Here is a 15,920-nt window from a genome sequence, read left to right as displayed (position 1 = left end):
TTGAGAATATAGTGAAAATGATACACCTATACATTGCTGATAACATCGTAACAGTTAGAACCTTAACTGGGAAGTAATTTGATAGTGTATTCCAAGAACTATAGAAAGGTTCAAACTTGGAACCTTCAATTTAAATCATCTACTTTGGGCTTCCCTGGTGGTACAGTGGTTAAGAATCGCCTGCCAATGCAGAGGACACGGGTTTGAGCCCTGGTCCGGGAGGATCCCACATGCCGCGGAGCAACTAAGCCGGTGTGCCACAACTACTGAGTTTGCGCTCTAGATCCCACGAGCCACAACTACCAAGCCCGCACACCTGGAGCCCATGCTCCACAAGAGAAGCCACCGCAATGAGAAGCCCGTGCAACCGATGCAACCAAAAATAAATAATAAATTAATTAATTTTTTAAAAAATAAAAATAAAAATAAATCATCTACTTTAAGGAAACATCCAAGAAGTAGAAAAGTCCTTAAGAATATGATGATTTTAAAGACTGTGTAGTGGTATGGAAAACTGCTTATATTATAGTATATTTTTTTAAGAATATAAAATATTAAGTATGAATGCCACCATAAACATGCATGTGAAAGATAGAAATGGTAGTTAAGGTGGGATTATGCTACTTTTTGGCTTGATTTGTACTTTGTTTTATACATTAATTACTAGTTAATTATTTCTTAATAATGAGTTAAATAATAGAATAACTTGTTAAATTATTAACAAATAATTATTTGTTATTTGTTATAATATATATATTATATATAATAATAAATTATTTGTTATCTTAATAATGAGTTAAATAATAGAAAATGATAGAAAACCTTCCAAATTGGAAAGAGGCCCTTAAATGGTGAAAAGGATGAGGGACCGCTACATTTAACCTAGTCCCTTTTTTGAAGAAACTGGAGCCCAAACAGGTGCATCAATGACAAAACAGGGACTAGGACCCAGGCCTCATGATTTTTGAACAATATATTATATCGTACACTGCCTCCCTGAAAGTTGATGGTGAGCAGGTTATTTTAATGATAACATATATATAATGTTCTGATGGGCATTATTATTTTTTTAGGGACTGATAGAAGGTTCTGCTCAGTACCAGGAAAGGCTAGAAATGGCAAAGAACTACTTCCAACTCTCCATAAACCGGCCAGAGAGGTGAGTTTATCGCTACCTGAACAGATCGATAACTTGCCAGAAGTTAAGGAGTTACTTTTGAGATAGTTGCAGATGTTGGAGTTTCCATATTTAAACAGTTAATGGCCAGGCTCATGACTACTGAAGGAGCGGGGGTTGGGGAGAGGAAGTGTTGTTACAGAAGTTTGCTGGCACTGGCAGCCGTCACCACCATCACCACCATCACCGTCGTCGTCGTCGTCGTCATCATCATCATCATCATCATCATCATCATCATCATATAATGGTTAACGTTTATTGAGTACTTACAAAGCATAGGCCACTAACTTGTTTAATCCGCCTTAAAGCCCTATGAAATAGGTACAATTATTATTTTCCCTATTTACAGCTCAGAAGCCGAGGCCAAAAGAGATTAAATAATTTGCCAAAGGTTACACAGCTAATAAGTGACAGACCTAGGATTTGAACTCAGGCAGTCTGGTATTGAGCCATGTGCTTAATTCCTATGGGAGTTCTGGGCTGTGTTTAGATTTTTTAGGTAGATCTGAAACGCAGGATGAAGCAGGCATTCACCTTCCAAATCAAATCTCATTCTAACCTGCCGTACATTTTCTGGGGGAGGGAAGAAATGAACACAGGGTTGGAAGGAAATGGCTCCCCTTTAAAATTTGATAAAGTTGAGTTTCAGTTCTGGTAATGGTGGAGTAACATATCAGAATAACCCCATGCTAATTACAATGATAAACTCTGGGCAGAATATAAAACACAGTTATTTGAAGACAGTGGAGAACAACAAAAGCAGGCAAAAATCAGAGGGAATAGGACCATTGAAAGAAGAAAATCACATTTGTCTGACTTGTCCCTTGAGGGTACTTCTAGTCAATGTGGCTCAAGGAAATTGGAGCTCCTGCAGAAGGTCTTATTGGGCTGAGGAATCAAAAGTCAGAATTTGAATATTGGAAAAAATTCAGCTTTATGTTTGCAAAATTGAATTTGAGATACTTAAAGCTATTAAATAACATGAAAGAGATAACTTTGTATATGTTATGGTTAAAAAGGTCCTGAGTTGTGTGTGGGTGTGTTTTTTGTTTTGTCATTGGGCTTTTTTTTTTTTTTTTTTGTCAAACCAATCTGGTTTTGAACCCCAGTCATTTTGCCAGCATCTCAAACATCACATATTTGTGTAATAAAATGTTCTTTGAAGACTGCATGAAGCGAAGTTGATGCTGAGAGAACTCTAACCTCAGTGTCTGTGAAGTGGTAATGACTTTACAGCAGTCTTTACTCTTTTGTAAGTGTCTAGGGGTGCCTTTGTCCCATTCCCATCTGTTTTATGTCAGTAATTGGAAAAGAGGATGCCTTCTTAGGGAATCCTTTAAGAAAACTTGGGGCCTTCCCTGGTAGCGCAGTGGTTACGAATCCGCCTGCCAACGGAGGGGACACGGGTTCGAGCCCTGGTCCAGGAAGATCCCACATGCCGCGGAGCAACTAAGCCCGTACGCCACAACTACTGAGACTGCGCTCTAGAGCCCGCGAGCCACAACTACTGAGCCCGCGTGCCACAACTACTGAAGCCTGCGCACCCTAGAGCCCGTGCTCCACAATAAGAGAAGCCACCGCAATGAGAAGCCTGCGCACCGCAACAAAGAGTAGCCCCGCTCACCGCAACTAGAGAAAGCCCGTGCGCAGCAATGAAGACCCAAGACAGCCAAAAATAAAATAAAATAAAAAATAAATTAAAAAAAAAAAAGATAAAAGAAAACTTGGGAAAGAAAGCAAAGGAGGTGGCCCTCATAGTTAGGAGAATCTCCCCCAGATGATCCCTGTCTCCTCTAGGAGACCACTCCCCTTATTGAAAAGTGTTACCTTATAGTCTTAGGTTGAAGAGAAGTTAAGAAATGAGGGAGACTCATATGTAGGAGAGTTAGGGCTTCTCCCACAAAATAAGATAGATTGATGGTTGGGTAGTTCTTTTTAAATATAATAAAGTTTTTTGTTGTTATAAAAGTAACATATTCATTCATTAGAGCAAATACAGAAAGACGTAAGAAGGAAAAAATTTATATCATGAGTAAACCACTATTATTATTCCAATCTACTGCCTTCCAGGATTTTTTTCCCCATAACCAGTTGATTTTTTTAAACATTTTTTATACTATATAGAAATCTTGTATCCTGTTCATAATTTTTACTCGTTATGATCTTACATTTTCCATGACCTTAAAAAGTTTTGATAAGCATATTTTTAAATAACCGCACAGCATTTTAGCAAATGGACCATAATTTACTTATTGCAAATAGGTTAAATATCCAACATTTTAATGAGTGTTGCAGGAGAGGCTCCCATTCACCAAACCAGGATAACTTCTAAACAGTTTGAAACCAAACTCACATCTCCCTCCAGACCTCTTCTTTACTTCCCAATGTTCTTTTTTATTAGCTGAATTAATATCATAGACTGTTTCCTACTGCCTTTTAATAGTACCACCATCCTCCTTATCACCCAGACCTCCTGGCTCTCCTTGGATCCTGTCCTTAGATCCTGTTTACTATTATCTTGTGTCTTGCATTCTTTTTCCTTACTGCCCAGCTAGCTACTCTACTTACTTAATTCTTGAACTATGGCTACACCTAAACTTGTTGCTCAACCTCTAGAGACTCTTCTCTTCCAATTCAACCATTAGAGCCAGGAGAATCTGCTTGAAGTATGTCTTTAATCATGTTACTCCCCTCTCCTAAAAATTATTAGACATTGTAATAGTGAAAAATTACAAACAGTCTAAGTGTCCATCAATAGTAGATAAATGAATTGCAGTATATTTACATGATGGCCTACTATCCATTAGTTAACCAGAGATTAGCTAAATATCCATAAATCTAATTCAGGATTTCTCAACCTTGACACTGTTGACACTTTGGACCAGATAATTCTTTGCTGTGGGGGACTGTCTTGTGCATTAGTATAAGATGAAGCAACATCCCTGGCCTCTACCCAGTAAATTCCAGTAGGACTGGCTCCCCTCTCCCCACCAATTGTGACAACCAAAAATGTCACCAGACATTGCCAGATTGTCCCCAGTTGAGAACCACTGGTCTAAATGAATAGATTTCAGAAACATAATGTTGAGGGAAAAAAGCAAGTTGTAAATTTGTAAAATACGGGTGCTATGCATATAAATTGTAAAAATACACAAAATATCATGTATTATGTATAGATACATGTATCTATATTCACTCAATAAATATTTATTATCTCCTATGTGCCAGGCCCTATTCCAGGCACTGGGAATGCAGCAAGTGAACCCAAAGTCTCCCTGCCCTTATGGAGCTTATATACGAGTGTAGGAGAAAGACAGTAAACCATTATATGATGTTAGATGGTAATGAGTACTTTGAAGAAAAAGCAGTGTCTGGGGAGAGAGATATAAGGGCTGCTCTTCTAGATAGGTTGGCCAAGGAGTTTTTCTTTCAGAAGAGATCTAGGGAAGTGAGGGAATGAGGCAGACAGGTATTTGAGGGAATGAGGCAGACAGGTATTTGAGGGAATAACATTTCAGGTAAAGAGAACAAAACAGTAAATACAACAAATAGTACACACACACTCTCTCTGTCTCCGTCTCTGTCTCTATCTCTCTGTCTCTCTCTCTCTCACACACACACTCAGTGGCCCAGGAGGATTCTTGTGAGAGCAATCACCTTTGGGCAGCAGAGAAATGGATTGGAACTGGGAGTGTTGATCATCAAAGGAAACTAACTTTACCTATCATATTTTTTTGTAAGTACGCGCACATATTACTAGTTTGGTTTTTATGTTAAATGTATAAATGTAATCATATAATTAGACTAGAGAAAAGTATAACAATATTATAATTCTGGGTGGTAGAGATATGGGCATTTATTGTATTACCTTTTCAACTTGTCTATATTATTTAAATCTCATAAAACAAAAATTAAAAATAACAAAGAAGCCATCAGTGATCACCCACTCCTTATTTCATTGAGTCTAAACTTAGCCATTTCACACTCACTGTGCTGTCATCCCAGCCCATCTGTTCAGCCTCGGATTCCACCCTTAAGCCAAACTGAACCCCATTTGCTCTCTGAACATGTTCCTCACTTCCATGCCTCTATACAAATGCTCATTTTTCCCCTTGCATAGTTTCTCTACCCTATCTTACCTGTCAAAATCCTCTTGATTCTTTAAGGCCTAACTCAACTTCTTCCATTATCTCTCTTTTTTTTTAAACTTCTCTGCCTCCACCCCAGTGAATGTAATTACCTTCTCCTATGACTCTTTTTTTGTTTGTTTGTTTTTATTTGTTTTTATTTTTGTCTGTGGTGGGTCTTTGTTGCTGTGCGCGGGCTTTCTCTAGTTGCGGCAAGCGGGGGCTACTCTTCGTTGCGGTGCATGGGCTTCTTATTGTCGTGGCTTCTCTTGTTGTGGAGCACAGGCTCTAGACGCGTGGGCTTCAGTAGTTGTAGCACTCAGACTCAGTAGTTATTGGCACGTAGGCTCAGTAGTTGTGGCTTGCGGGCTCTAGAGCGCAGGCTTAGTAGTTGTGGCCCACGGGCTTAGTTGCTCCGCAGCATGTGGGATCTTCCTGGGCCAGGGATCGAACCCGTGTCCCCTTCATTGGCTGGCAGACTCTTAACCACTGCGCCACCAGGGAAGCCCTCCTGTGATTCTTTGTACTGATAGCATTTGGTATTCCTCTATGACTTTATATGTTTGTAATTTATTATGATTATTTGTATATTTCTTTTCTCTCTCCTAGTAATATTTACATATTATGGAGTAGGGGTAGTTTCCTGTTACCCACATGAGTTAGCAAGGTGTGCAAATGTTTATTAAATGAATGCAAGTCCATTATATAACTTGATTTACTCCATTATAAATAGTTCAGACAGGGTTCCATGAACTTATATAACAAATCACATCACCATCATAAAATAACTCACTCATCATATAAATAAACTCTGTGTGTATTTCATTACCAGTTTATAGGAGGAGGAGCACAAAATAGTATCGGAAGACTTGATTTCAAGCCTTTGCTCTGTCCAACTAAATGACCATGCAAAACTTATAGAAATTCACTGGGCTCCGGTTTTCTCATTTGTAAAACAGGATTATTACCTCCTCATAATAGTAATTAGAAGGCTAAATGAGAAAGTGTATTTGAGGACTTCCCTGGTGGTGCAGTGGTTAAGAATCCGCCTGCCAATATAGGGGACGTGGGTTCGAGCCCTGGTCTGGGAAGATCCCACATGCCACGGAGCAACTAAGTCCGTGTGCCACAACTACTGAGCCTGCACTCTAGAGCCCGTGAGCCACAACTACTGAGCCCACGGGCCACAATTACTGAAGCCTGCGCATCTACAGCCCGTGCTCCGCGACAAGAGAAGCCACCACAATTAGAAGCCCGTGCACCGCAGCGAAGAGTAGCCCCCGCTTGCCGCAACTAGAGAAAGCCCGTGCACAGCAGCAAAGACCCAACACAGCCAATCAATCAATCAGTCAATTTAATAATAGAAAAGAAAATGTATTTGAAGTACTAGCCTAGCATTTAATATATGATAGATTAATTTTGTTTTGTTTTGTTTATTTTTTGGCTGCGTTGGGTCTTTGCTGCTGCGCGCGGGCTTTCTCCAGTTGTGGCGAGCGGGGGCTACTCTTCCTTGCGGTGCGCGGGCTTCTCATTGCGGTGGCTTCTCTTGTTGTGGAGCACAGGTTCTAGGCGCACAGGCTTCAGTAGTCATGGCACGCGGGCTCAGTAGTTGTGGCTTGCGGACTCTAGAGCGCAGCCTCAGTAGTTGTGGTGCACAGGCTTAGTTGCTCTGCGGCATGTGGGATCTTCCCGGACCAGGGATCGAACCCATGTCCCCTGCATTGGCAGGCGGATTCTTAACCACTGCGCCACCAGGGAAGCCCTGACAGATTAATTTTTGTTCATACTTTATGCATACTAGATTAATTTTTGTTCGTATTTTCTTCTGGGTTTTCTTTTCCTCGTATATATGATATATATAAATCGAAAGAGTGATACTAAATCAACAGCTTCATGATAGTGTTCCATGGAGCCTGCTGCAGATCCAAAGGGGAAGGCAGAATGGGCAGGTCTCCGAGCCTCCAGCCTCCATTTCAATCAAAGCAGTCTTTCAGGGTTTTTTTTTAGCTTTACTGAGGTGTAATTGACAAAATTACAAAATTATAAGATATTTAAAGTATCATCATAGTGATTTGATATACCTATTCATTATGGAAAGATCCCCACCACCGAGTTAATTAATAGATTCATCACCTCACATATTTATTTATTTATTTATTTATTTATTTATTTATTTATTTATTATTATTATTTTTTTGGCTGCATTGGATCTTCGTTGCTGTGCGCGGGCTTTCTCTAGTTGCGGCGAGTGGGGACTACTCTTTGTTGCGGTGTGCGAGCTTCTCATTACGGTGGCTTCTCTTGTTGTGGAGTACAGGCTCTAGGTGCACGGGCTTCAGTAGTTGTGGCTCACAGGCTCAGTGGTTGTGGCTCGCGGGCTCTAAGGCACAGGCTCATTAGTTGTGGCACACAGGCTTAGTTGCTCCGTGGCATGTGGGATCTTCCCAGACCAGGGCTCAAACCCATGTCCCCTGAGCTGGCAGGTGGATTCTTAACCACTGTGCCACCAGGGAAGCCCCACATATTTATTTTTTGTGTATGTGTGTGAGAATAATTTTTACTCTCTTAGCAGATTTCAATTATGTAATAGTGTTATCAACTCTAGTAACCATGTTTTACATTAGATCCTGTGACTGTATTTATCTTATAGCTGAAAGTTTGTGTCCTTTTACCAGCCTCTGCTTATTTCCCTCACCCCCTAGTCCCTGACAACCACTTTTTTATTCTGTTTCCATGAGTCTGACTTTTTTTTTAGATTCCACATGTAAGTGATACCATGCAGTATTTTACTTTCTCTGTCTAGCTTATTGCATTTAGCATAATGCCTTTAGGGTATATCCATGTTGTTGCAAATGGCAGGATTTCTTTCTTTCTCATGGCTGAATAATATTCCATTGTGTGTATGTATATCACTATCTATCTGTCTATTTATTCCACATCTTTAACCATTTATCTGTTGATGGACACTTAAGTTGTTTCCAGTCTTAGTTATTGTGAATAATGCTGCAGGGAACACGGGTGTGCAGACATCTCTTTGAGATCCTGTTTTCATTTTCTTTGGATAAATACCCAGAAGTGGGATTGCTGGGTCATATGGTAGCTGTATTTTTAAGTTTTTGAGGAACCTCCATACTGTATTCCATAGTGGCTGTATCAGTTTGCATTCCCACCAACAGTGCACAGGGGTTCCCTTTTCTCCACATTCTTTCTTTTTTTTGGCCACACCACGTGGCATGTGGGATCTTCCCCGACCAGGGATCTAACCCATGCCCCCTGCATTGGGAACGTGGAATCTTAACCACTGGACCACCAGGGAGTCCCCTTTTCTCCACATTCTTGCCAACACGTGATCTCTCTTGTCTTTTTGATGATAGCCATTCTGACAGGTGTGAAGTGGTGTCTCATTGTGGTTTTTATTTGCATTTCCCTGATAATTAGTTGATGTTGATCACCTTTTCTTGTCTTGTATGTCTTCTTTGGAAAAATGTCTATTCAGTTCCTCTGCCTATTTTTAAATCAGATTGCTTGGGGTTTTTTTTGCAGTTACGAGTTCTTTATATATTTTGGATATTAACCCTGTATCATATGTACGGTTAGCGAATATTTTCTCCCATTCTGTAGGTTGCCTTTTCATTTTGTTGATGATTTCTTTTCCTGTACAAAGCAGTTTTTCTTTTTTTTTGGCTGCATCACCCAGCTTGTGGGATCTTAGTTCCCTGATCAGGGATTGAACCCGGGGCAGCGAAAGTGCCAAGTCCAACCACTGGACCACCAGGGAACTCCCCAGAGCAGTTTTTCTTTGAGCACTTTTATATTTTAGAGTTTCTGGTGAAATTTTGAGAAAAAGGATTCTGTGTCCTAAACAAATGTTTAAAAACAAATTAAACTAGATAATCCCTTCCAACTTTAAAATACTCTGTTTTCGTGATTATTATTCTAAGCTCTCATTAAATACCCATGTCTTTGATTTTTTATAGCTCTCATGCTATGAGCCCAGGTGAAGAAATCTTAACGTTATTACAGACAATACCATTTGATATAGAAGAGCTTAAGAAAGAAGAAGCTAATCTTCCCCCAGAAGATGGTAAGTGATGGACCAGGATAGAGCAGAGGGGTTAGAAAGAATTGAAACATTCCACTAAGTCTCAGAGGGTCCTTTCCTGAGAGTACCTGTCATGTGAGTATAGTATGGCAGTATCATGCTTCTTTTTCAGATGACCAGTGGTTAGATCTCTCACCAGATCAGCTGGACCAGCTGCTGCAGGAAGCTGCTGGTAAAAAAGAACCAGAGCCTGTTTCCAAGGGGCAGGAGGAGAACTATGACTTAACTCAAGTCTCAGAGAGCATGAAAGCTTTCATATCCAAAGTCTCAACCCACAAAGGAGCAGAGCTGCCTCGGTAATTTGTGTTAAAGTATAAATATCTAAATGGTTATAGCCTATATGTTGACATCTCCAGTCTTTGCCAGTTCTCTCTCTCTTTTTTTTCCTTTTTCTTTGTTTAATTTTTTTTTTTTTAATAAATGATTTTTACTGCTTTGTTTTCCTCTTTTGGTGCCTAGTACTATGATAACTTACTTATCTGGAGTCAGATTTCTAGTAACCTGATCCATTATGATCCTTGAAGTAAGCCAAAGAGACCACTCAGCAGATGTAAAGGCCACCACCCCAGAGCTGTGCAGGGCAACCATGTACTTTATTCTTTAGACTTTTACTCAGAATTTTATGGACTCCTAACTTCTAGCTCTCATCAAGCTCAGACTTCTGATCTCCTACCCTCAAGCAGATTGGAAGCTTCAAACTCAAAAGAGGAGGATAAAAGTGTTTATCAGAGGAAGAAATAAAAACAGAAGAAATGAGATGTTACATTTGGCAAGTAATAGGGAAAAAAGGTAGAATTGTTACTTGCACAGCAAATATATCTTCATTAATGTTGATGCTCGTTAGCCTCATGAGAAGATTAAAGTTTATGTTTAGTATTCTCTCTTTAAGAAAGCAGAGATAAGGGAAGGTTTGTTCTTACTTATTTTTAAAGACTTGGTTCTTAAAAATATAAACTTTATTTAAGTGAACTTGGATAAATAACAACTTCTGCTAATGTTAGATATATCTTACGGGAGATGGAGGGTGGGTAGATCCCTAAATCAGCGTAAATTAAATGTTCATAATCAAAGTGCAATTTTTACTTTTATTTCATCAATCTTTCCCATTTCTGTTGCCCTATCAGTAAGCATAATGATTTTTAAAATTTAAACTACAATTTTCCTTGCTGTGCCTCTTTTGAGAGTATATCTCTGGAGTCTTCCTAAGAAAGGCACCAGTTTAGAAAAAGTTTCAAAGAGTTTTGTTTGGGATAAATTGTCTTTTTCCTTTAATCTTACAGAGAACATTCTGAGACTCCAGTCACTTTTGATGCAGATTCTTTTCTGAATTATTTGGATAAGATCTTAGGTGAGTTACAGTGTGATGTATATTTTCATTTTGCAAGTGTAAGTAGTATAGCAATTGCTAGAGCATTGGAGCATTGGATCTCATTTGGTTTTTTTTTTTTTAATAATTTTGAGTTGCTTTCAACCATTAATTATTGCCCTATTGAATGATTTTGCGGAGGATGCCTTGCTTAGTGCCTGACATAGTAGCTGTTCATTAAATCTTTGTTGAATGAATGAATGCTGTGTGTTTAGATAGGGTTTTACATGGGGTCCCGTATTACACTGTTTTTTTTCTCTTTTAGACATACTGCACTTATACACTAATAATAACACAAATAGCCCAATTTAAAAAAAATCAACAAAGGATATAAACAGGCAGTGCCTTGAAGAATAAATATAATCGATAGATATTTGAAAATAGTTAACTGTTTCTAGTAAGCAAGTAAATACACAATAAAAATAAGAACTTTTTTTTTTGCCCATCATATTGGCAAAAATTTAAAAGATTGATAATAACGAGCTTTCTGAAGGGTTGGAGAAATGAGCACTGTCAAACTGTGGGAGTAGAAGTGTAAGTTGTCTTTTCTCAAGGCAGTTTGATGCTCCAGAATGTTCATAAACTTTGACTTAGCTATTTCACTTCCAGGAATTTAATTTATGAAAAAGTTATATATGCTAAGATGGTGATTGCAACATTGTAGTAGCAAAAATTGGATTATAGTTCAGTTTTACAAAAAAAACAACGTAGAAAAGCAAACCATAGTTCAATATGTATATATATAACAAATGTGTTTTATATATATGTACATATACACACACACACACAGAATTGCATAAATAAAGGTCTGGGTACCCACTGAACTGTGAAAAGATGTTTAACTCTGGGAAGAGAGTGAAATGTGAGACAATTCTACATAACTTGAATGTTTACATCAAAATGTATTCATGGATTATGTAGTTTTTAAATTTTTTAAGTAAAAAATTTTAATTAATTGAATTCACATTAAAAAGAAAAAGCTGAATCTTTCAGCTCAGCCTGTGTACTTTTCTGAAAATGTTTGCCAGCAGTACCATTTTCTGGAGGGGATTTTTCTGAAGTAGTTTGCCTAATATTCGCTCTTTTTTGCAGATAACATTCTTATTCTTTTGAGATGTGTAATCACTCCAAAAAAATTTAATGAGTGGCTCTTTCTGTGTTGGGGTCTATGTAGGTTCAAGGCCCCATGACTCAGACTCTGATGATCTGGATGAGGAAGACTCTGAATGTTTAGATAGTGATGATGACTTGGATCTTGAGACACAGGAGCCTGGGGAAGAAGCATCTGTAAAAGGAACTCTTGATGATCTCAAGTCATACATGGCCCAGATGGACCAGGAACTCGCACATACCAGCATTGGCAAAAGTTTCACCACCCGGAAGCAAATGGTATGTGTGTGTTTAACCTCTTTCCCTTTTGAGTCTAGGACAAAGGATAGCTAAAACCATATTTTATCTTAGTTTTTCTTTTCTTTTTTTCTATTTGATTCATGGTGATTTTCTGTGATGAATTTTTTAATTTGAATAAATAAGAATGCTAATTTTTGCCTCACACTGGTAGGCTGACGGATTATTAATTTTCTTAAACATAAGCTTGACTATATTACTTATTCTATGTTATCTATCAGGATTTTTTTTAAAAGTCATGTGATATGTTCAAATTAGTATGTGGTTGCATTCTCCTACTAATAGCTTAAATTCATTTTAAAAAAAGAGAAAGGATATTAAATATCCAAGTAATTTTCAAGTCTTAATAGTGTTTGTTTCATATGTTTCCCTTATTTAGAGCCAAATTTAGAATTCATCTTCCACTCATGTTTTTATCCTAGTTTTTATACCAGCACTGTCTAACCACAGATAGAAAGAGAATGGACCCTGGAGTCTCATGAGCTGGGTTTGAAATCGAGCTCAGCTATCCACTGTGAATGTATCCATTAACCAATATTCTTCATGTCATAGAATGAACGTGAGAACCAAATGAGACAACAGTAAAACCCATAATGAGCCCTTAATTAATGTCATTCCTCTTACTTTGATCATCTTAACCACATTTAAAACTAATCACTTTCAGTATTGCCAAAACCTACTAGAAACCATACATTAGGTTTTTTTTTTTTTTTAAGGAATTCCTTTATTTTTATTATTTATTTATTTATTTATATTTATTTTTGGCTGTGTTGGGTCCTCGTTTCTGTGCAAGGGCCTTCTCTAGTTGTGGCAAGCGGGGGCCACTCTTCATCGTGGTGCACAGGCCTCTCACCGTCATGGCCTCTCACCATCGCAGCCTCTCTTGTTGCTGCGGAGCACAAGCTCCAGACTCGCAGGCTCAGTAGCTGTGGCTCACGGGCCCAGTTGCTCCGCGGCATGTGGGATCCTCCCAGACCAGGGCTCGAACCCGTGTCCCCTGCATTGGCAGGCAGATTCTCAACCACTGCGCCACCAGGGAAGCCCCATACATTAGGTTTTAATGTGAATACGAACCACCTGAAGATCTTGTTAAACTATAGATTTTGGTTAAGTATGTCTAGGGTGGGCCTGAGATTTTACATTTCTAATAAGTTCCCAAGTGATTGATGTGCTGCTGGTCCAGGGACCACACTTTGGGTAGCAAAGATATAAAAATCTACAGATCAAGCTGCAATCTCTCAAATTCTTTCCTCAGCCTATGAAATCAGAGGCTCAAGTACCAATTCACAGTCTCTGTGGTTGGATCCCACAAGGCCCCAGGTTTTTATTTTGTTTTCTCATTGGGGTGGGGGTTGTGGGTAGGGAAGAAATCTCACTTCTTTCATGTAGAGAAAATTTAGATTCTTTTTTTTTAATGTTCATTTTTCTGTTTATTTCTTTTAAAACTCTTAGGCAAGCTATAAAGTTACCTCCTTAACTCTGGTTATCTCCCTTGGGCTATTTCAAAATCGGGAAGAAATCCATTTAATTTGCAGAAACTTATCCTAGGAAGAAGTGTGTTTTAATCTTCGGAACCAAATTTTAATATGTGTGTTACATTACATAGTTTATTATTAGACTTCATTTTTATTTTCTATTAAGAAGGGAATTTCCTTTCTAATATGGAAATCAATTTTACATGGTTGCTTATTTAGCTTTTTAATGTAACTACCATCCAACCTAATAGCATATTGTGCCATGATTTTCTTTTCCCTCCATGAACAAGGAGCCTCTATCCCAGACTGCCAGTGACAATTCAGAGGAGGAAGATTCTGGTGCAGGAGGATCTGTTATGACACCGGTGGATGTAGACCTGAACCTGGTTTCAAACGTACTGGAATCCTATAGTTCCCAAGCTGGACTGGCAGGACCTGCTTCCAACCTTTTACAAAGCATGGGTGTGCAGCTGCCTGACAGCACTGATCACAGACCCGTAAGTAAGCCAACAAAAGATGAGCCAGCAAACCTAGCCTCTGTTGTTTCTTCTTAAATAAATATTGAGTCTGACTATGCTCATTTCTAGTTTTGATTCCACATTTAGTAAAAATGTTTTCTTCATTTTCAAGTTCACAGATTAACTTCTCCTCTATGAGCCCCAAATGTTGCCCTCTCTGCACAAGTCTTTGTGATCTCAACTCTGGGATGCACACAAGGTTTTGAAATCAGCAGAAGAGAGAGAATCAAGCCCTTGAGATAAGATGTACACTCCATGTTTAGAACATTAAGTTTATCGAGAATTAAATATTGGGTAGAGGAAGGAAGGTAGATAGGCAAACATAAGGAATGAATGAGTTGCTTTTTTATTCCAGTTACTAATGACTTTGGGTCAGTCTCCCTCTGGTGTCCAATAATTTTAGCGTTTTACCTGTTTTTACTATTCTTCTTCATGGACCCACTGGGTTCTTTTTATCCTTAGCACCTTCGTGATTCATTGCCACATAAATATTCTCCAGCCAGGTGAGCCCTGCACCAAAGCTTCTTTTATTTATCTGCCATTTTTCAGTACCCCAACCCTGCCCTCTTTTGCCTGTGCTTTCAGTTGTCCTTGGAGTTCTAAGAAGCAAAGCCCTCTTCCCACTCACTGCTGGGAAACAGAGTTCAATGTTGCAGCTCCTCCTATTAGCCATTCTCATTTTTTCTTTTCCAACACAACACATTAATCCAAAAGTAAACACTTACTCCATGGTAAGTTTGAGAAACTCATAACCAGGAATCCTGCACACTCCCCTTTTTATCAGTATTTTCAGATTCCCCAGTCTGAAAATACTGTGTACACATGTGCTCACAAACACACCCACAAAGAGATAGAAAACATTGGGAGACGGTAATACACATGGACCCTGAACTGTTTTCTTCTAACTGCAAGATATGAAGAAATCTCAGGACCTCTCTTTCGAGAGTGCTTTTCCCTTCTACATGCTAGGTTCAGCCCAGGTCAGGGCAAGCTGCCAATCTAACAGGACTATCAAGTCCCATCACGTATTATCCCTCAACATTTCCTGATGAAGGCAGTTTGATTTCCCCAAAGCAATGATGTTTTTGCTGGCAATGGTGAGAGTAACAACCTTTGGGGATCAAAAGGAAATTCAGTTGCTTCAATCTTTCTAGTTCTAGAATCTCTTTTACTTAGTCCTGTGGGACTTGGATGTGTGACTAATCTTAGGGTCTCTGGCACTTGTGTCTTTAATCACTAGTTAGTTGCCTAAAAGTACCTGAAGATAAGACTCTTTCCCCAGCCATTCCTCTTTTCAAACGGCCCTCTAACAGGATTTCTTCTGAATATTGCTTTAGTCATTCCACAGACTTGGAATCTGGACTTAAATGTTTGTCACACTAATAAAGAGATTACTCTCTCCCACCCCCAATTCTCACTTTCTACAATTTTCTCACTTCATAAGACAGAAATATACATCTGAACAAAGGTACAGAAATTTATTTCATTTCCTCCAGATAAGTGCTTCTTCCCTATGACAAGGTTTAGAATGGCATATATGAATGATGAGAAATCCTAAATTTAGTTTATCCCATAAAACTCAAGAAATGGTTCATTTTCACTGATCGCTTCGTTGAAGTTACAACACTTACTGGGTGTGCAAAAGGCAGCAACCATTTTACGTTTAGGAAAACAGGCATGGCAAGTGATAATCTTTTCCCTGGGTCACAAACTGAGCAAGTAACAGCAAAAAAGACTTACGCTCTTGA

General features: G+C 38.8%; 1 protein-coding gene across 3 annotated transcripts in view; it reads left to right on the top strand.

The window, feature by feature from the left end:
- ECD (ecdysoneless cell cycle regulator) overlaps nucleotides 1–15,920 on the top strand; it is a 43,345-nt gene that overhangs the window by 12,871 nt on the left and 14,554 nt on the right. For 2 of the 3 annotated variants that reach the window (XM_068547792.1, XM_068547793.1), the window contains exons 9-14: nucleotides 1,074–1,159; nucleotides 9,282–9,388; nucleotides 9,519–9,702; nucleotides 10,687–10,754; nucleotides 11,947–12,161; nucleotides 13,945–14,225. In XM_068547792.1, the coding sequence (XP_068403893.1) occupies nucleotides 1,074–1,159; nucleotides 9,282–9,388; nucleotides 9,519–9,702; nucleotides 10,687–10,754; nucleotides 11,947–12,161; nucleotides 13,945–14,208 (924 nt within the window). In that variant the 3' untranslated portion in view covers nucleotides 14,209–14,225. Of the gene's footprint in view, nucleotides 1–1,073; nucleotides 1,160–9,281; nucleotides 9,389–9,518; nucleotides 9,703–10,686; nucleotides 10,755–11,946; nucleotides 12,162–13,944; nucleotides 14,226–15,920 lie in introns of those variants that run through there. The other variant, XM_068547794.1, reaches the window with a different exon arrangement.

This window comes from Eschrichtius robustus, chromosome 7, assembly GCF_028021215.1.
Source record: "Eschrichtius robustus isolate mEscRob2 chromosome 7, mEscRob2.pri, whole genome shotgun sequence".
In the NCBI taxonomy this organism is placed as follows: domain Eukaryota; kingdom Metazoa; phylum Chordata; class Mammalia; order Artiodactyla; family Eschrichtiidae; genus Eschrichtius; species Eschrichtius robustus.
Note: the sequence above shows the minus strand (reverse complement) of the source record. Positions and strands in the feature narration are given on the sequence as shown.